Here is a 21794-nt window from a genome sequence, read left to right on the forward strand (position 1 = left end):
TCATGAAACACCACACAAAATTCACCTCTGTCTTTCCATCTTGGTAGCAGTTTTTTTTTTTTTTTTTTTGCTTTTTCATTTGTTTTGATACATCTTATCTTAATAAAAATGCCAGTTTCATCTTTTATTTCCCAGATTTTCACTTAATTTACTGTATGACCTTGGTTTTATCAAAATATTAAGCCTCACTACATGAAGCTTACTTTTTTATCATTATATTATCTTAGGGAAAATGAAATATATCTTGAGAATTTTCCAGCAGCTTTGTTGCCATAGGTAGAATTAAAATTATTCTGTTCGATATATGAATAAAAATACCTATAATCTTCTGAACCAAATATGGGATTCTGAGTATTATTAACAATGTGAATCACAGCTTTCTGTTTGGCCATTTCTTCACTTTTTCCTTCCCTACTCATATGTTCACATCTGGCAGGGGGATGAGGAAGACATAATATTAGTTTATCTAGAGTTAGCATGGATAGGGATGGGATGTGGTCTTTATAGGGCTTCTACTTTGAAACCAAAAAAAGTTCATTATGTGAAAAGTTGGACCCCAGGTTCTGTCCATCCCATTCACACATATAGGTAGAACTGTACGGACTCACAGAAGATATCTAATTAAATTATATATAAATTAAATGCCTAATTAAATTATAAGACATTAAAAAAATGTTTTATTGCTGGCCAGCTGCAACCCATGTTTCCGTACAGTCTAACAAAGTTCATTCATTCATTCCAATTGTGCTGAAGGTAGGTTCAATAACAAATTATTGGTAGTGAGGACACCAGCTGCTTTCAAATAAATAGGCACAGCATTTCTAAAAGAGGATAGCTCTTTTAAATGTATTCTTTTAAGAATTTTAAACATTCTCATATAATCTAAATATACTAATAGATCTCTACAAGGAGTATGTTGGCTAAACAAAGATAAATTTCAGGCTGGTCTTTATAATAAATTTCAAATTAGTAGGGTCCCAATTATTGAGTCTACTGTCACTGTTAGATAAGCAGAAGGCCATATGGCTTTGACTAATGTTTAGACAGGCTAATTATTCCTATCTATTTAAAGTTTCCAATTCAATGACCCTCTTAGACTTGTCTGAGTTGCATGCACTTGAAATAATAAGTTTGCACCTAAAAGTAAGCTATAATTCAGACTTTTTATTAACTGGGTGGTCTTTCTCTAATTTGTCCAGATAATTAATGTTTCACAGCATTTTCCTTTTGAAGATATTTAGAAAGTCCCTTTCATTAGGTTTCTTGGTAAGTCTTGGTTAATAATAATTAGGGCAGTTCTTACAGCTATGCTTCAGTTTTCTAAATAAAACTAAAATTTAAAAATGCTAAATACTGTTCATTTTAATCAGAAAATGGTGGTGAGTTGCTTACTGCTTTCAAAACTGCCATATTTAATTAGTTCTCTAATTTTCATGTTTTGATATACATTCTATTTGTAATTTGGACAATGAGCTTTAGAGACTAATTCTGAAGAAGAAATACCCATAATTACAGAGGATTTTGAAACTGTTATTATTACATTTTAATTATCCTGAAACTGCTTGGAGTTTTTCAGCCACTCAGATTGCTTTCTGTATGCTTCACAAATGACTCCTAATAAATATTTTTGACGCTCAGTCTTTTTTTTTTTTTTGAGATGGGATCTTGCACTACTGCCTAGGCTGGAGTGCAGTGGTGCAAACATGGCTCACTGTAGCCTCGACTTCCCAGGTTCACCTGATCCTCCTGCCTCAGCCTCCAGAGTAGCTGGGACTACAGGCATGTGTCACCACTCTAGGCTAATTTAAAAAAAAAACAAAAAACTGTAGAGACAGTATCTCGTCATGTTGTCCAGGCTGGTCTCAAACTCCTGGCAATCCTTCTGCCTTGACCTTCCAAAGTGCTGGGGTTACAGGCATGAGTCACCTGCCTGGCACCCAGTGGTTTTAAAACAAGTTTTCCTACTGCTCCCCAACCAAAATGACTTCCCATGAGGCTTCTCCGCAATCAATGAGTTTTATTAATGAGATCTCAACGCTGAAAAGGTGAAAATTTCAAGAAGGACAAGCAAGGTGCTCTGTTTAAATGCAAACAGATTTGATGACAGTCCATCAGTTACTGCGCATCTGTGCATCTCATCAAGATCACTCAGCAATAAAAACTTTCGTGATAAGGAATATGGTGGGCCTCAGTCCAAGTAGGGGTAGGGAAGAATGGGGAAAATAGCCTTTTTCCTTTCCTAAAGCTTTTTTTCTCCATGCCAGTGATGTTGGCAAGTAAAACCTGAAAAGAGAAAGTATCTGCCCCAGGATGTGCTTATTTCCCAGTATGTTCTGAGACAAACTGCACCCAATGCTGCAAAGTCAGATTAATGTTGCATTGTCTACTATTTGCTTCTTGTGACTCAAATTATATATCTGTTAGTATATGAACCAGGGAAAAACAGTGAGGAAACTTATGCACCATGGATTTGCTTATAGGTCTACTGAATGTTAATCATTTGCTAATTCAATTAGGACCTTGCACCTTGACTGCTAATATCAGAATGTGAGCATATTGCTTGGTTCCAAGACCTTGCCCTGAAATGCAATTATACTTTTAGAAACTCAGGAAGGTTACTCTACTCCTAGGAAAATAAGTAAATCAAACTGTCCTTGACAAACTGTAAATAGGATACAACTGAGAAATGTGCTGGCAGGTCTTTCTTGACCTTATTTGACAGATTATGTGTAGCTTGCCCGTATTTACAAAATAGAAACTAATACCAGGACAGAAGACATATGATAACTAAGGATAAGCAAGAGATCTTTGTTCAAACTGGAACTTGTTTAATTTGATTAGGAGAGGAGAATTTCCCCATAATGTACAGAAATCTAAAGCATTATGTTGTAACTTTATAGGATAAACATATTTCTGAGACTTTAGATTTTGTAACATCTCTGGCAATGGACTACCTAAACATTTTTTTTTTTTTAAAGAAAGCAAAAAGATTTTAGAGGTGGATAAGATAAACTGATATTGTGATTAATTTTGCAATCTAAAAATCACAAACTAAAGACATTAAAGAATAAACCAGTCCTCTTAGACTACGTAAGTGTCAAGTTTAACAATCCCAGTCATAAAGCCAAGTAGAATTACGCTGGTTGGAGAAGATTTCCAGATAAGGACCAAAATGCATTATCCTCCATTCATAAGAATGACCTCACATAAAGAACACATTACTTTATTTCTTTATCTATTGAGACAGGGTTTCATTCTGTCATCCAGGCTGGAGTGCAGTGGCGTTGGCTCACTGCAACCTCTGCCTCCTAGGCTCAAGCCATCTTCCCACCTCAGCCTCTGAGAAGTGGGACTATAGGCATGCACTACCATGCCTGGCTGATTTTTTAATTTTTTATAGAGACATGGTTTCACCATGTTTCCCAAGTTGGTCTTGAACTTCTGGCCTCAAGTAATCTGCCCACCTTGGCCTCACAAAGTGCTGGGACTACAGGCATGAGTCACTGCTGGCCAAGGACACATTTAATATCAAATTGGAATGACTGGTAGGCAAGGAAATTAGCAGCACTATAATCAATATCCTTGAAAACTAGACTCATTTTTTCCTTAAAGAGAGAAAAATAACTTTTTATTCTATTCTTATTGAGTATATTTATATGTTTTTAAAATCTAGCACTTTTTTTTTGGAGAGAGAGAGTCTAACTCTGTCACCTAGGCTAGAGTGCAGTAGTGTGATCATGTGAAGCCTAGCACATTTTTATGAGACCTAAAGTACTCATAATGAATTGACAGTCAGTTCACTTAAGGAAAAAAATATGGAATATCTGGAATATTTAGTTCTAACATCTTCAGCTACAGGACACAGGTGTACCTACCATCCACAAAGGCTTGCACGGCTTTATCCACATTAAAATCAAACTGTTGTAGCACCAGGACTATTTCATTATTGCTTTTGTTGGGAACAACTGATCTAACTGCATAGATCTGTAAAGGAAAAAAAAAAATAGAAAAGTGAACACTTTAAATATTTTTCATCTATGAATTGCCCACTGGATAGAATTATAACTATTAGAAAGACCACAAAAAGCCAACTTATCTACCTTCTTGCCATCAAGCATAATCAAGACATTCCAGACCAGTGAACATTCATCCTGGTAATTACCTTGATACCCACTTTATTTGTGTACACATTTTTACAAAGATCTTCTTGTAGGAGTGTAGGAGCATGTGTGAAACGCCAGCTCTGGTTTTGCAATCTACCCTCCCCCAAGACTACAGATGCATACAAGATGTGTTCTCAGTGAGGACACAGAGTCTTTTTCTGTCTCAGGCTTCCTTTCCACTGGCTCAGGGGGTTCTTTAGAAAATGTACAGAAATAGCCTCATGCCTCAGCTTCTCTATCTGCACAGTGGAAACAGTCTTCTTGAGGGTCACAGAAGTGTGCTGTGAAATTCCATTAATGTTTAAAGATACAAAAAATGTGGAGCATTGTATTTTTGAAATGGTAATCTTAGCTACAGTCCAAAAAATGTTCTTGAACATACTTCTGAAAATCAAACATTGAAAACAGTGAAAGTAAATACATATATGAACAAGGATTTCAATAGGTTAAAGCTTATATTCAATGTTTAATGACATATATATCTTTCTTGGTCAAATTTAGCATATATTCTTTCTTCTTGACTATTAGAATTAATTGACCTTTATCACACAGTACGTGTATAACTACAGAATGTTCTGTTGATTTTAGTTAGTAAAACCTGGTTCACCCAGTTTTCTATCACAAGGATTACTACTGCAGCTGCTACTGACAAATACTGGAGTATCACATGGTGCAAAGGTAAGTGATTATTAGAGTACTGTACAATCTTCAAATGTTTTCAACAGCAGTTAAATTATGACCAGTTGGTTTTAGAGTTAAATGCAGGTTAGTACAATTGGATTCACGGAATATGGATTATATGGGTATGGCATGTGTAATGTGATGCTACTGACCAGAACATTTAATTGAACAGGATAGCCTATTTCCTGATTATGTTAGAAAACAGACCACCTATTCCACACAGATCTACAGTCAGAGTATTTAGGTTGTAATGAGACAACAGCACAAGCAACTGTCATGTACTCACCCAGCACAAGCTAGGGGTGGGTATATGACTTGTAAAGGTGCTGACACTATAGATTAGAAAGCTGGTTTTGAATCTTGACATTTTACAAATGCTAAATATTTGAGTTTTACTAAGGACTCTAATATTATATTTATATATTTGTATGTGTGTGACTCAAGATTCCTTGATTCTTTTCTATTCTCACATTTTATGGTTCTTAGTTTTTCTAGCATCCATTGAAAAAAAAATTAACTTCTTCAAATCTAAGCTGTTTCTCACTTTTTCTCTCTGTCTTCTTTAAAAGTCCAATTCTGTGAATATTTTTTGAGTACCTATTATGTGATAAGCCATCTCACTTCCCGGAACTTAGAGACTAGAAGAGGATTTGCACATTGACCAAATGATTGCATAAATACATGCTTATACATTCCATGTAAGTGGTATGAAATCACATGACAGGGAGACTTGACTTTATATGACTTTATCCACTGAGATCTGGATGGAGGATGAGTGAGAAGAGATGGATGGGAAGGGAAGGGAAAACATTTTGGCCATAGAGAACAGCATGAGTGAGAAGCAAGGCACGGATGATGAGGGAGGAGCTGGAAGTGATTAGGGAGGGAGGCAGAGGGTAGGCTTCTAGAGTACAAGAGGAAGCCGGAACCGGGCAGGGACCAGATCGCACAGGGCCTACACAGCTGTACAAATGATTTTTATTCTTAGGAGCATCCCTCAACTATCATTTTGTTTAGCTTTTTTTTTTTTTTTTTTTTTTTTTTTTGAGAGAGACAGGCCAAGATGGGGAGAAAAACAAAAACAAAAAAATCCTCCATCCAGCCCAGAAAGGTCATTAACAGAATGTGTCCAACAACACAAAATATCTGGCTCATTGTTACTAGCGCACTGGAGTTATGCCTAAAGACTGTGTTACCCTTCCAATGTAGCTCTTTTAAATAAAATCTAGCATTTATTTGAAGCCACTATGGCTCAGTTCATATTACAAAATTTCTTAATAATCACCATCATTATTACCACATCAGGCACACCTAAATAATATGAAATAAATTATATTAACTACATTATAGTTACATTAGACAAAGGTTTTCAATCCATCTACACTGCTATGTAAACTGTAAAGACCCAGAATTATGGGATAAACATAAAATAATGGCTTTCCCTCCCTCCAATCTCTCCCCAGCAAAACACGATGTTGTATTATGTTAAGGCAAAACAGGAAATAAACCACTACTTGCAGAGATACTTCCTTTTTAGATGTTGATACTACTCTTGCCTATCCTCCTTCAAAAGAAAAAACAAAAAACATGGTCAGATGTGAACAGAAAATATTATCTATCCATGTCATTTTGTATATCCTAGCACTGACTGTATCATTAGGAAATTGACAATAACTGAGCTTTGATATCAAATCTAACTGAATATTGTATACAATTCCTGGAGGAAGACACTTAATTAGGATAGGTATTCCAAGTTTTACAGAAAAAAGGGGAAAAATAGTTTCTGCTTATACTTGGGTATTACATAGTAATGTTTAATTCTACTAAATTTCTGGGCCAATCTCTGTTTCTGCTCTAATCACTTGGCTTGGGTAATGTGGAGAGAGCAGCATTACTTATCAGCCTGCTATTTATAAATCCACTATGTTTATTTTCCTATGGAAATGTCTCTGAGAAAGATGGAGAAATTGTGTGCACTCACATGTGCACATAAAAATAAAGGAACCTCACTGTGTCACTACTCATAATTCAGGGGTATCAAAAAGGGTTTAAGCATTTTAATCTAAAAAAAAAAAAGCCCTCATCATGAAGAGTTTTAATTGTAAGGTGTGGATGACCAAGGAAGAGTTACAGTGAGGTTGTGCTGAAAGGCTTGCCTTTGCAGTTGGAAACCAAGCTTCTGAGGATGGATGCTCCTGGAGGAATGGATCAATCAAGGCGTGACTAATGGTAGTTTGCATACGGAGAACTCATCAAATTCACGCCCGCAGCGCCTGTTTTGCAGAGGCTGTTTCTGGTGCAGCTTCACACACACAGCCTTTTACTTCATTGCCACAGCACAGGCTAACACGTAAGCCACTGTTTGAAGCTGCACTTGACTGCACCCCTAAAGGGCTCTCATGCCATAAGCAAAGTGGTCCCACCAGGCAGCCGCTGCTGGGTGACAGTCAAGATGGCTAGTTAGTGGTTCATTTAACAAGTGCTTTACCTTCCCAAAGTTATGTTCCCCTATTTTACTTCTACTGATTTCACCATGGTTTGGCAAAGTCAATGTGCTATCTAGAAATAGCACGATGTTTTGATGCTACCTCTTGAGCATTTTAATCATGATCTTCTCTCTCTGGGCCTTCCCTATATGGCTCTGCAGGCTCTGCCCCACTGTTCCTCAAGCCTGCCCTGCTGGCCTTTGGCATGCACTAACTGGGCAGCCAGGCAGCGTGACTTTCATGGATGTTGCTTAGTTTCAGTTTCCCAAACCAACTTACCTCCCCTGTACCTGAGCTGTCTGATTAAGAGCTGTTAACAATTTTCCTCATTCATACTGTGCATCTTTTGAGCCTATGATGACCCTTAGAAATTCTTCTTGGCTTCCTGATGAGTCACTTAAACTATGCCTGAGTTTCAAAAGTGGCTCTGACCAAAGTTTTCAATCCACCCACACAGCTGCGTGATCAGCAAAGACCCGGCATTATCAAATAAACATAAAATAACTGCTTTCTCTGCTTCCAGTCTCTCCCCTCCAATTCAGTCCCAGGTGGCTGTTCTTCCTGAAGTATATTTGTGACCATTTTACCCTCTTCCTTAAAAACTTAAGAATAAATTTAAATGTCTGCAACCTGGCATTCAAGGTCAGCAACAATTGGGCTCTAACTTGCTTTCTAAATGTCTCTGACTTTTTCCCGTCACAGACAAGCTCCCCGTGCTCAGTTTTGAACCCCCACCCCCAGGCTGGGCTTTTCCAAGATGTCTCTGAATTTCACATTCCAGGTGAAATGCCATGTGTCCCGTGAAATTCTTCTCCATCTTCCCTGCCAGAGGTCACCTTTGCCTCAACCCCTTAGCCTTTGGTCAGCAAGAGTCTTTTAACACCTAGCCCCTTTTCCTTTATAGCTCAAGTATTTGTGTATGTGTCGTGTCTCCCAGATGGTAGGCAACGTGAAGGCAGAATCCTCATCTTGGTCATTTTTGGATAATCACCATGCCCATTCACAAGCGACTAATATGGTGCATGTAGTAGGTATTTAATACATATTTGTTGAGTGAGAGAATGCCAACTTGTGCTATACCAGGTGGCTGCTCTGAGTCAATGGAAGACTCCACCAGCATGTGTGAACCATCCCAGCACTCGGCATCTGCCACCCATGGTAACGGTGGGCAGGTCTCATTTGACTGATGTCATTAAGAATTATATGGGTAGGGAGAACATATATATGTTCTTTAAATTTTAGCAACAGAGACTGGAGGAATATTTATGAGACTTTGACATTCTTAAAATTTTACTTCTGTAGAATAAGGTACTCATGGTATTTTGTGGAGTTTTAAAAATATAAAAAGGCACAGTAACTGCCTGTCTATCCTTCCAAGGCTCAGCTCAGCAGACAGACATTGGCTGAGCCCCCATTACATGACAGGCACTGAGGATACAAAGAAAAACCAGACATAGTTCCACTGCAAGGAGGCACAGTCTAGCAGTGGAGTCAGAAATGTCTATAATAAAAGTAGGTAATAAGTGCTGTACTGTCTTTATGAACAAGGTACTGTGGTGCTACAGAGAAGGAATTAAGTTTACCCAAGTATGGGAGAGTACTTCATAGAGAGCCAAATGTCATGGAAAGAGCGCTGGAATTAGACAGATCTATGTTCTAATCTTGGCTCTGCTACATGCTGGCTCTATGACCTTGGGTGAACGACTTACATATTTTTGAAACTTGGTTCTGTAGCTGTAAAATGAGGGTATTATCTTCTAGAGCCTATGTAAAAATGAAAAGAGATGATGCCTGTAAAATGTTTCATATAGAATTTGGCATATATTAGCTACTCAATAAATTTTAAAAAGAAAAAAGTGAGAGCATTTGCATTGAGCCACAAAGGAGAGGGGTCTCTCCAGGTGTGGCTTTGAAGTGGAAGGACCATGTGGCTTGAATGTTGGTCAAGATGTATCTGGGGGGGGCTACCCTATCTACTCTTCTTCTTAGAGAACCTCCTTCCTCCACAGACTTGCTAAGGGGTCAGTGGACCCAAGACTCTGTCTCTGCTTTTCCCCTCTCTATGGTGTGACTGGTATGATAAGAAAGTCTATCTTTAGGGTGGTTAATTTTGTCCCCCTCTTCTTTCATTTAATTATTTACTAAATGTCTACTATGATCAGGCACTGCACTAGTGCCTGGATACAGCAGTAACAAAACAGATATGGCCACTGCCAAAACTAGAGAGGGAAACGGATATAAACACAGAAATAAAAAATGTATCACTGCAACTCGTGCTAAGTGAGTGCTGTGAAGAAAGTAATCAGAGCACAGTAACAATGAATTACAGTGGTCAGGAAATGGCCTGGCTAGAAAAGACAAAGTGAGTCAATCAGACCCTCTGCCTTAAAGGTCTGAGCTATTCAACACAAAGGGAGAGAAGCTGGAGTGTAGATGAAGGAGGCTGGATTTGCAGCTGCCTCACTTTCTCTCTTTCCTGCTCCTTTAACTTTTCCTGAAGTCTCATGAAACGTTGCCAGACCTTTATAATAATAACCTCTTTTTTTTTTTGTACTTGTGCTAGTTTGAAAAGGTTTCATTTTCTAGAGCAAGTATGGTGTGCCTGGAGGCAACATTAACAGCCAGGGCTGTAAATAAAAATAATAAAGCTAAATAATTAATCTGATTGGCAAAGGTGAGAAAAGGAAGATTTTAAAGTTAAGTCCCATTAGAACGTACACGGCAGCTGGGAGAAGAGAGGCCTCAGAGCTTTGCTCATACACTTCTTCCAGCACTAACGTTGCCACTGTTATTTACTCATGTGACTCTTACTCTGCTGAGTGACAAGAAGCATATCTTTATATCCGCAGGGTCTAGAACAATAGTTGGCATTCAGTAGATGATTCACAAATGTTTGTTGAATGGATGAATGACTGAATGAATAAAAGGAAGCAGGGAGTCTAGCAAGATGGTTATTGACATATTCCAGTTTTACTTATCCATTTTTAAGTGCATCTCTAATTAAGAATTAAGTATTACACACTATTAAAAAGCTTAATGGATTCAAGCCCAAAATGTATGGCGTGCCTCCTAGGTGCCAGGCACAGCATATGGCTGGCTCCTTCCTTGAGAAGCTTGCAATCTTGGAGGTGAGCTTAACCTTATCCCCTACGATAAGGGCAGCAATCAAACAGCCAGCAACCTCTTCCTCACACCAATGGGAACTGGAGTTATTTATGGGTTTTCCATTCCTGCAATTTTGAAAGGAATTTTATAATCAGCTTTGGTCACATTTCTCAAATGCTGAGCCATTCAGAGATGCCTTAAAAACAGCTCATCTGTATACGCTTTGCTTCACTTGCTGGGCCACTAATATTATCTACACAGCAATGTAGGCAGTTTTCCTATGAATCTTCCTGGGGAAGAAAATACTCTTTGCAGATCAGTACCTTTGCATCATGGATAATTCCATAATTTAATTGCCTTTTCTAACATCTACTTCCTGCCAGCAAAAAATATGCATGAGGTGCTGCCATGTTCTACTTGGCTGACTTTTGGGGAATTAACACCAGGGGTACAAATCAAAATTAACTTTTTTTTTTTTTTTTTTGGGCAGGAAACCAGGAGGAAAAAAATATATACAGATTTAAAGATGGAGAAAAATGCAGTTTTTATAGAATCATGGTAAGTAAAAGTGGAAAGGATCTTAGAGACAGTCTAGTTGCGGCTTCTTGAACTTTAAAATACATTCTAATCAAGGCCGGGCGTGGTGGCTCAAGCCTGTAATCCCAGCACTTTGGGAGGCCGAGGTGGGTGGATCACGAGGTCAAGAGATCGAGACCATCCTGGTCAACATGGTGAAACCCTGTCTCCACTAAAAATACAAAAAATTAGCTGGGCATGGTGGCTTGTGCCTGTAATCCCAGCAACTCAGGAGGCTGAGGCAGGAGAATTGCCTGAACCCAGGAGGCGGAGGTTGCGGTGAGCCGAGATCGTGCCATTGCACTCCAGCCTGGGTAACAAGAGCGAAAACTCCGTCTCAAAAGAAAAAAAAAAAAAAATTCTAATCACCTGGGGATCTAACTGGGATGAAGTTTCTGATTCAGAGGCTTAGGGTGGGGCCTGAATTCTACATTTCAAATAAGCTCCCAGCTGATATCTGTGTGTCCAGGGATGTGGTGGACAGAAAAATGCGCCCCCACCAAAGACATCCATGGCCTTCTCCCCTGGAACCTGTGAACATGTTAGGTTACATGGCAAATGGAGTTTGAAGATGGAATTGAGGTTGCTAATTTGCTGACCTTCAAATGGGGAGACCATCCTGGATTCTCTCAGTGGGTCCAGTATAATCACAGCATCCTTATAATTTGATGGAGATGGAAGAGAGTCAGTGTGACAGTGATGCAATGAGAGAAAGGCTTGGCCAGCCTCTCTGGGTTTGAAGATGAAAGGGGGACATTAACCAAGGAATGCAGGCAGCTTCTAACAGCTAAAAAAGGCAAGAAAAAGTATTATGCCTGCGGCTCCAGAACTGATACCTTGATTTCAGCCCAATGAGACCTATTAGGACTTCTGATCTCCAGAACTCTAAAATAATCAACATGGATTGTTTTAAGCCACTGAACTGTGGCAGTTTGTTACAGCAGCAACTAGAAATGAATGCAATGGACCACACTCTGAGAAACAAAGGGCTGCTCTTTGCTTCCTCCCTCCTTATAAGGAGATGTCTTTTCCTAGCCCACCAACTATCACCTTTTAAAAAAATACACCTTCCAGATGGCAATCCTCTCCCCAAAGGTTTGGGGAAATTCTAGCCATTCACTCATTCAAGCCACATTCTGTGAGGGAAAGTGAAACGAATCTGATACATCTTTGCATCCAACAAGCTAACAAAACGGCAGGGAAAATAAGGCAAAGTCTTAAATAACCAGCACGTCGTTCTGGTAACAACATCCTCTCTGAATCTCACCTGCTCTCTATTCTTTCTTTCATTAACCCAGACAGGTTCCCCTATCTTTCACCCAAACTCTGGAAAAGGCCTCCTAATGGGATTCTCTAGCTTGGTTTCTCCTCTCTCCAATCATTTTTAAACAGTCATTGCACAATTAAGCTCCCCAAAGTGCTTGAGCGTGTTTACTGACAGAGGGAAGGAGATGGCAGTGAGAAAGAAGTAGAAGAGCGGAAGAGAGGAGATAAATTATGAAACAAACTCCCACAGAAAATAAGAGAAACATCATCAAAACCCTTGTGGAATGGAAGGGAGGTTCTCTGTTTTTCTAAGAATCCAGAGAAAGGAAGAGTGAAGACACAATAAAAAATTCAGATTGTGAGGCAGGAAATTTATGGAAACCATTCCTCTGCATGAGAGTTTTAGAATTTGCTTTGGGGCTTAAAAATTGGAGAAAGATTTAGAGCTGCCCTCATGGGAATGAGATAGGAAGTGACCTTGATGAATGACGGAATGCCGAGCAGGCCTGCAGGTCCACAGTGTTGGACTGCACAGATCTGTCATGATGCCGATTGGCATGGCTTTCCCCAGCAATTTTTAACAAGCCAGAGGCAGGAACAGAGAAAAGGAATGACCCATGGTTACAAACTGTAAGAAATATAGTGGCAGATTTTAGGGCTCAGAAACACAGGGGCTGAGTATCACTAAGGTGGCTGAAGAAGGCATCTGTAGCCTTTGAAGAAGGGAGGATGAATTGGAGGACTAGAGAGAGGCTAAGGGATGAGAAGAACAGATGTTAAAGAGTTAGAAGATGAGAGAGGTCGAGGATAAGGACATGCTCAGAGAAGGGATGTAAGACATTGCCAGTCTGTGGTCCCAGTGTGCTTCCTGGTGTGTAAATACAACTCCTTTTCTACAGTCCAGCTCTTTCCTTTTTAGAAAGAACTAAAGTATTCTCCACAATCCCATCTTTATGGAGTAAACATGCTCTTCTGCAACTTTCCATAAGCTGTGCTTTCCAAGTTTTTACTATCTGATCAAGCTTTTCTGAGCATATCCTGTTAAAATATGGCACTATAAGAGCACACTGCTCCAGAAGTGGTTGAGTTAGAGCAGAGGACTGAGACTTGCACCTACCTTGGCTGGGTCCCGTTTATCCATTAAAGGAGTCTAAGGTGGCATCAGCAATTTTAGGAGCCACATTAATCACTAGGTCAAATGCAGGTTACTCAAACTCTCCATACATTGAGTTTGAGACAAGGGTCCCCTGGCCTTTACTTGTGCAATGACTAGAATGCAAAGGTGGGATTCTATGTTCATCTTTCTTAAACGTCAGTATGTAGGTTCTGACTCATCATTCCAGCTAGCTGATATCTTTTGGAACCTTGAATTTTGCCCCATCATAAACAGGAATGTTTCAGCCATTCCTTCCAATTTTGTATCATTTTAAAAATTATCCATTTAAAAATAATTTTAAAATTATCTTCTATAATTTAGATTTGTTGATTTGAATTTTGTATAGGCCATGGCCAAGTATACCACAAAAACTTGCTTCAAAGTTGAAGTTAATCTTTTAATCCATGTTTACTTGTTCATTCATTGCTTTAGTCAGTCATCAGACTCAGAAGCTGAACTGCAGCAGTGACAGGTCCATTGGGGTTTATAGTATAGGAAGGCAAATGTTTGATGAATGTTACAGAAGAAGCAGTAAAGATGCTCTAGCATCTATAAGAAGCAGTAAGGATGCTCTAGCATCTATAACAGGAAACCTGTCCTAGTCTAGAGAGTAAGGGAAGCCCCCTCGAGGGACTGAAGTTAGCTTAAAATGAGAATGATGGGTTAGCAGCACTATAGTTAGGCAAAGGAAATGGGAGGGAAGGTAGAGCACTCCAGGAAGAGGGCAAAACGGTCTCTGAACAGATAGGACTGAGTGACTGGAAGATGCTCAAAGGAATGAAGGTGAAGGACTGCTAGAACATTAAGTATGAAAAGGTGGGGCGGGGGAGGGGACCACTGTGGATGACCCTGGAGAAAAAAGGCATGAGGCAAAAGTGGGCAAGGCCCTGCAAACCTTATTATAATTTTGAGGTTTATTCTAAGGGCAAGCCATTGAAAGGTTTTACCCAGGAGAGGAGCTTGTATATTAAATGTCATTCCAGTTTCTTTGCAAATGTGTTGGAGGAGATGAAATGAATGCCTGTTAGGATTCCAACCATATCCAGGGGAGAGAAAATGGACCAAGATGGGGCAGTGTAGAAAAATACTCACACATTTCTTAGGAGGAAGCAATTGATTTGTGTCTAACTAGACGCAGAGAATGAGGAAGATGAAGGAATATGGGTGACTCCTTGGTTTCTGGCTCAACTGTCTATGTGGTGGGGTCATTTCCTAAGAAGGGACCATTGGTGGTAGTTTTACTCTTTCAGGAGCCTGTGAGGCATCCACGTTCAGATATGTAAGGCAGCTGAATCTGTAAATCTGGAGCTCCAGGAAAGAACTGAGCTAGGGATAGAGAGTTTGGCACCATCAGTATCAAACTGAGTCTCAACCCTGGCTGCAAACTGGAATTATGTGATAAATTTTCAAAATATAGCTATACGTGAGCCCCACTCCAGATAATCAAATCTGGGACTTGGCATTCCTTAAAGAAAAAAAAAAAGTTTTCCCAAGGACTCTAATATCCATCCAGAATTGAGAACTGTGAGTGAGAAATAATGAAAGTCATAAATAGGTGAGGGATAGTGGATGAGGCAAAGGAGAGAAAGTGGCACAGAACAGATCTCTTTTTAGGTATAACTGTTCACCTGCCAACTCATTTACCTGAGTGCTAACTACTCATCCACACCTTTCCATTGTTTATATAATATTATAATGTCAAAAATAGCAGTTCTAGTGTAGAACAGTTTTACTTTCCACAAAGCAAAACTCTTCAGGAGGGCACTCTCTCTGTAAGAGGGTATCCCAGGTATCCACTGTTGCATAACAAGTGTCTAAAACTTCGTGGCTCAGAACAACAATCTATTTTTCACTATTTCTGTGGTCTAGGAATTTGGGAGGAATTTGGCTGAGTGGTGTGCCTCCAGGGTTCTCATGGAGACGGATGGTGGGGAGAAGGACACTAGTGCCGACGGAGTGTGTCTGAGCCTCTCTCTCTTTGTGCAGTTTCAAGTTTTCTCCAAGTGGTCTGTGTTGATGGGCTAGTCTGGGCTTCCTTGCAGAATGGCAGAACAGTCGGACTGTTTACACATGGCAGCCCAGAGAGCCACTGCAATATCCTGCCTAGTGAAGAAGCAGCAGAATCACCTGGTTTTGGAAGTCTCTTCCTTCATACTATACTGGTCAACCAGCTATAAAAGTCTGCCCACTTTTAAGGGGAGAGGCAGGCTTCACCTTTTAATGTGGGAAGATAGTATTGTAGTCTCTTCGAAAAATACAGTTGGCTTCAAATAGTTAAAGATAATGAAATCAACAACCCAGATTTCTTTTTACTGATTATTCATCTATACTTTGTCAAGTTACTGAACATTGGAGAAAGGGGGCAAATTTATTTAACAGTTATAATGATACTAAATGAAAATTGATACTTTGTGTTAGATACAATTTCTTTAATTCCTAGAAATGAGCTGATGACTTATAGAGTAACAGATACTCAAATGGACTTCTCTTCTATCTAAAGAAATAGTAAAATTGGAGACTGATCTGAGTAATAATAAAACTTTGGTCTCCCACACACACACACAAAAGTAAAATTAAATCTTCAAATTTAGTCCATGATCAACTTTTTACATCAGAATTTTGATTTTTAATCTGACATTGGGAGGTATAACTATCAAATTGTTGTTAGTAACAGTCTCTCTGATCTACATTTAAACAAGCAATGAGCTTAATATGTATCTCATTTCACATTTAGCTAGCATATATTCAGTATGTATCTACATGTTTTCTATAATTGTTCTTGATTCTTCTCATATTTTCCCAGAACTACTAGCTAGACTTGCACATAATTTTAGGGTACACCGAGTCCTTGAGTCCATTGGAAGTCTGTTTTTAGCCAGCTGGTTATACCTACATGGTATTAGGACCTAGGTAAATAAATATTCTGTCTGGCCACTATCACTGATGAATTCTGTATTTGAATTTATTACTGAGGACACAAAAAATGTTATTTTCACAAGGTATTTTGGTTTTGGTATTTTAATCAGAGTAGAAAACTAAGACATTTTAATCTTCTGCTTCTAACTTAGAATATTCGGTAAAATCTTTCTTCTCATTTTCTTTGCAATTTAGTCTCCACGGGGCGGGGGGGGGGGGGGCAGGGATGGTGATTATTGACATTCACTCTCCCTGAGCGATTTTTTTTTCCTGTTCATTCACTTTTCAGATAAAGAGTACCATAAAGGTATAAGTCACTATTACCCTTTAATCAATACCAGAATAAAGGAGTTAATTACCTTTCAGTCAATACCAGAATAAGGGAGTTGGGTTAATCTCTAAATTATATTAACCTTGGATATTTCTTCAATGTGGTGTGGAGGAAGCTGATGATTTAAACACCATGGAAACGAGAAGCATACTTTCTCTTTCTGAGGGGACTTTATTTGTTCACCCACATACCATTTTTTATTTGAACAGGTTTGATCAATTAAAAAAGAACATGATGATCTGAACACAAGTCAAAGTTATCGTCTAATTGGCCAGATCTTGTTTTCTTAATGATTTTATGAGTTTGTTTGCTTTTCCTCTAAAGGCGGTAAAAAAGAATTAAAACTAGTTTGTGCATTCAGCCTTTGCCAAATTCCTAAAATTAAAATTTGTGTCAATAAAATTTTTAAAAACCACAATTGTCCATCAGCAGATGAGTAAAGACAATGTGGTATATATACATGGTGGAATATGATTTAGCCTTAAAAAAGGAAACCCTGCAATGTGCAACAACATGACAACACTGATGAATCTTGAGGATGCTATGTGAAGTGGAATCAAGGCACAGGACAAATACTGCATGACTCCCCTCATACGAGGCATGTAAAACAGTCAAACCCATAGAAGTAGGGAGTAGGATGGTGGTTTCCAGGGCCTGGAAGGAGGAGAAAATGAAGAATTGCTGTTCAATGGGTATAAAATTTCAGTTATGCAAGATGAGTAAGCTCTAGAGGCACTGTGCCTATGGCTAACAACACTGTACTGTATGTTTAAAAACACAATCAGAGGGTAAACTTCATGTTAAATGTGCTTAGCATAATATTTTTTAAAAAGAAAGAAAAACATTGTTATATAATTGATCCTAAATCATCATTTCAATATATTTTTGAAAATTACCTTCACGGATTGAAAAGCAGAGTTCTGAAACATTCCTAAGACAAGAGGGCATCTCAGGAATTTTATGCCAGTGAACCAGACATGAACCTTAAAGATGGTTTAATCAGGTTCCTTTATTTTACAAGAAACTGATGTACTGAGAGATTATGTGCTAAGTTCAACCTAAGGCAGCCAGTATGTATCAGGACTCAGGCTGGTGCCCATGTTCTTTGATCCGCAGCCCAGTCTCCCTTTTGGTCTTTCATGGTGCTGGTTCGTAGGAGGTGGGAAAGACCATGGGTTCATCCAATGACAGAGCAGCCAAGAATTTTGGAGTTCATCTACATTAACTCCCATACTTTGGCAGATTAAAACATTGAAGCCAAGAGAATTAATACAATGTGTACACATTGTACACAAAGGACACAGTTCTTCAGTATAATGATATCCCTTTGCTACCTTACATGTAGTTTGAAACAAAGTATACTTTTAAGGGAAAATAAGATTACTGAATCATTGTTTACACTAAAAGTCAAGAAGACTCCTCATACTAGTGACAGTATGAATGGTTTGCTAAAGAATGGGAAATCTAGAGTTTGCATTTTAATTTACTAATTACTTTAGAACAGGTGTCCCCAAACTTTTTACACAGGGGGCCAGTTCACTGTCCCTCAGACAGTTGGAGGGCCGCCACATACTGTGCTCCTCTCACTGACCACCAATGAAAGAGGTGCCCCTTCCTGAAGTGCGGGGGGGGGGGGGGGATAAATGGCCTCAGGGGGCCGCATGCGGCCCGTGAGCCGTAGTTTGGGGACGCCTGCTTCAGAATGATGGTTCTCAAACTTTTAATCTTTTCAATAAACATAAAAATCTCAGGCTTTTCTCATATAATTGAATTCCAAAATAAGTATTCCAATTTCCTTTTTAAATGTGTGTGTTTGCGTGTGTGTGTGTGTGTGTGTGTGTGTGTGTGTGTGTGTGTGTATTTTGCTATACTCTGAAGTATTGTGGCAGCTACGGAAATCATCACAGTTGACTGACAGCCTAGATGCCACTCCTCTGGGTCCCCCAGTGCATTTGCACTCCAGCTACACTGCCCCCAGGAGGCTGCTAGTTAACAGCTGAGGAGGCTGGGGACTAGTGAAAGCTCATCTCTGAACATTCCTCCAGTGGGCAACATTGGCCTAAATACTCTTTATCAGCCTGCCGAAATTCAATACTGCATTGTAAGTTTGAGACATTCTCTGCTCAATTTTCCTTTCTTCTCCCTCTTCTTTCAAAGCTATCAGACTTGCTTGGAAGTCTAAAGCCTCTCCCTGTCTGCTCTGGCTGCCTATTCTCTTCCCTGTCTCTTCTAATCCCATCTCATCTTAGCATCTGCCTCTTGGAGGAATCAAAAGAACATGAATATGTGGGTTTTTTCCCTAATTACACCTATCTTTTCCCCCACTGACATTGTAATACTTGGCTTAGACCCAAGAAGCATGTCTCACTTCCTTCTTCCTCCCCATGAGTTGAGAATTACCATTAGACAATAGTGGCTAAATTATTTAACGTTGATTAATTAGCCAATATTTGGGGGACACAAAGTCTATGCATTATTATTATAGGAGCTTTTAAGTACACCGATAAATCAAAAGTCCATTAGGAGCTTATAATCAAGTTAAAAAGCAATGACTTACAGAGAAAAAAGTGGTTTTAATAATAATACAAGCAATACACTTTTAAGGGCTGAATCTACGCATCTATCTTTTGGTCTGTCTATCTGTCTAATCTATCTGAACAGATTTCCAGTGTGCAAGGTTAGGACAGAAGAAAACATCGTTACAGCCTTCTAACATAGTCATATTTTTATCTGTAAAAATTGAATAATTTAATACAAAGGATCATGGTGAGAAACAACTAGAATGTTGGTTAAGTACCTATAAATCCCATGGGATTGGAACAGAGCTTACTTTTTCCTGCTGCCAAAGGGTTTTATTTTTGACATGCTCTTGTATTCCTTAGCATTAACCATCTATCTTATATATACCTCTCAGCCACAATGCACAAGGGCTACCAGGAAAGACTGGAAGGAGTCGGGGTGGGGAGGCAGGGGAAGCAGGAGAGAAACACTGAATTTCAATCATGTAGCCTGCAAAAAGCAATGCGATGCTAATCCTACAATAGTAAATTTCTTCTTATCCCCTGAAACTGATGCTGACATTTCCATTTATTCATTCAGTTCCTTTAGACTCCTTGTCAAATCTCTTCTGGTTGCCAAGCAACAGTAACAGCAGTTCTGTACATAAGCATTAAGCAACAACGATTGTCAATGTTTCTTCTTTTTGTGAACGGGAAATTTAATGACCCTTTCCTATGAGAAAATGATGACAAGAACCCGATCCATGGTGAAATCTGAAAGCTGTGTGGCTTGTGTTCTTGTTTGAATCTAAGGGTTGGACTAAATTGACTTCAACATTCCTGCAAAATTTGCCCCAAAGCTTGCATGGTTTGCACTTTCAAAACTGCTACATAGCATTAAAACTTGTCTCAAATATCATGAAATAGTTATCTATTAAATGGAGTTCATATTTTAAAGATGCATAATGATGAGTTTCTTCTATATTCTCTCTGAACCTGCTAAAATCTCTTCGATCAAATGCTTGGGTTTTTCTGACCATACTCCACCCCACATAAAGATCTGAACTATACTTCACTACTTTGTAAAATGCTGACCACGAGAGTGACAAGAAAAAATAATAAAATAGTATATATTTATTCAAAAATAATTAAACATCTGCTCATCTGTTGGGGACAGACACCAGGGCACACAGATATAAACACTTTGTATTTCCATCATCTGCAGATACTCTGAAGATGTCACCTCTCCGGACGAGAGACTTTTCTCCTTTTTTCTATTCTTTTTTTATTTTAATGATTCTATACAATTATTGTTTATAATCCAATTTACTTCTATAACTTTAACAGCTCTAAAAGCTGTTCACAGTGAGGTGGCACAGCTCAGCAATGACATTATACGTAGAGCTGTTCCCCATTTCCATATTGTCATGCTGTAATTCTAGAGCTCCTTTCTCATTTTCTGATTGTGAAATAAACAGATAAGCTCCCCCAGATTCTTTCTAGTTCATATTGTTAAGAGCTCATAAAGCAGCTCTGCATTTATTATTGTACTTCATGACTTTGTGAGGTAAATTTTGTTATCATGTCCAATTTACAGATTAGGAAACTGAGGCCCAGCAAAGTTAAGTGACTTATTTCAGGGTGCTCACCTAGTAATCTCTGATTTCTGCCCCCAAACTCCACACTTCTGCCATAGTCTCACCTTGTTGAAGATCATTTCCCAAGTGCACTGGGTCCTCTAGCATGGCTTAGGGATCTCTCCTTGCAACTGGTTATCATTGCATACTTGGACACTTTGCAACTATTAATACCATTTACAGAGAAAGATCCCCTTTACATCACCAAGTCTTACTTCTGAATCTTGTATTCTACTTAAACTGATTTATGGTAATCCATTAAAAATATCTGACTAAAATTTCTATTTTGTCTATACCAGTTCTAATAATCCTTTCTTACTCAGTTAAGAATTATATTTAAACATTTATAAATCTAATTTATCTTGGCACCCACATGTTTCACACAGAAATCATCTAGGCCCTACATTGAATTCATCCATACATTTCTACTGTTCAATTTCTTTAAAAATACATTATTTAAAAAAGAAGCTATTAAAAATGAGTATGCCCTAAATATAAGATCAGATTAGTCCAAAGATTTTGTTCTGTTATCTCACCTTAACAAAGTGAGATTTGGGGGATTTTTTTTCTCCCTTTATTTTATTTATTTTGTTCAGTGGAATATGACTGGTTACTCAGCAAAGGACCTCATTTGGTATTGTGAAGTCTACCTGAGACCACCTGTATTTGATGATTATGTAAACGTACTACTTTTCTGAAGAACCACAGGTAGTCAACCTAACTAACCCAAGTTTCTGTTTTTAGAAGCAATTGAAAATATGCTTTATTTAATAGCAAAAAGAGATGACATTTCCATTAACCTACATTTCAGTTTTCAAGACGATTTGAGCTTTTGCAAAATATTGTAAATGGGAAATGAAGTCTCTAAAGAACTTAACAATTCAAGCAGACATGTTCATTCATTCATTATTCATTCATTTATCTAACTCTATCTGGGGGGTCAACTACATATAAGGCACAAGAATAGTAATAGTAAGAC

General features: G+C 38.7%; 1 protein-coding gene across 5 annotated transcripts in view; it reads right to left on the reverse strand.

The window, feature by feature from the left end:
• SPATS2L (spermatogenesis associated serine rich 2 like) overlaps positions 1-21794 on the reverse strand; it is a 170789-nt gene that overhangs the window by 61136 nt on the left and 87859 nt on the right. For all 5 annotated transcript variants that reach the window (XM_010336460.3, XM_039469500.2, XM_039469506.2 and 2 more), the window contains one exon: positions 3876-3984. In XM_010336460.3, the coding sequence (XP_010334762.3) occupies positions 3876-3984 (109 nt within the window). The remainder of the gene's footprint in view (positions 1-3875; positions 3985-21794) is intronic.

Source organism: Saimiri boliviensis, chromosome 5 (genome assembly GCF_048565385.1).
Source record: "Saimiri boliviensis isolate mSaiBol1 chromosome 5, mSaiBol1.pri, whole genome shotgun sequence".
NCBI lineage: Eukaryota > Metazoa > Chordata > Mammalia > Primates > Cebidae > Saimiri > Saimiri boliviensis.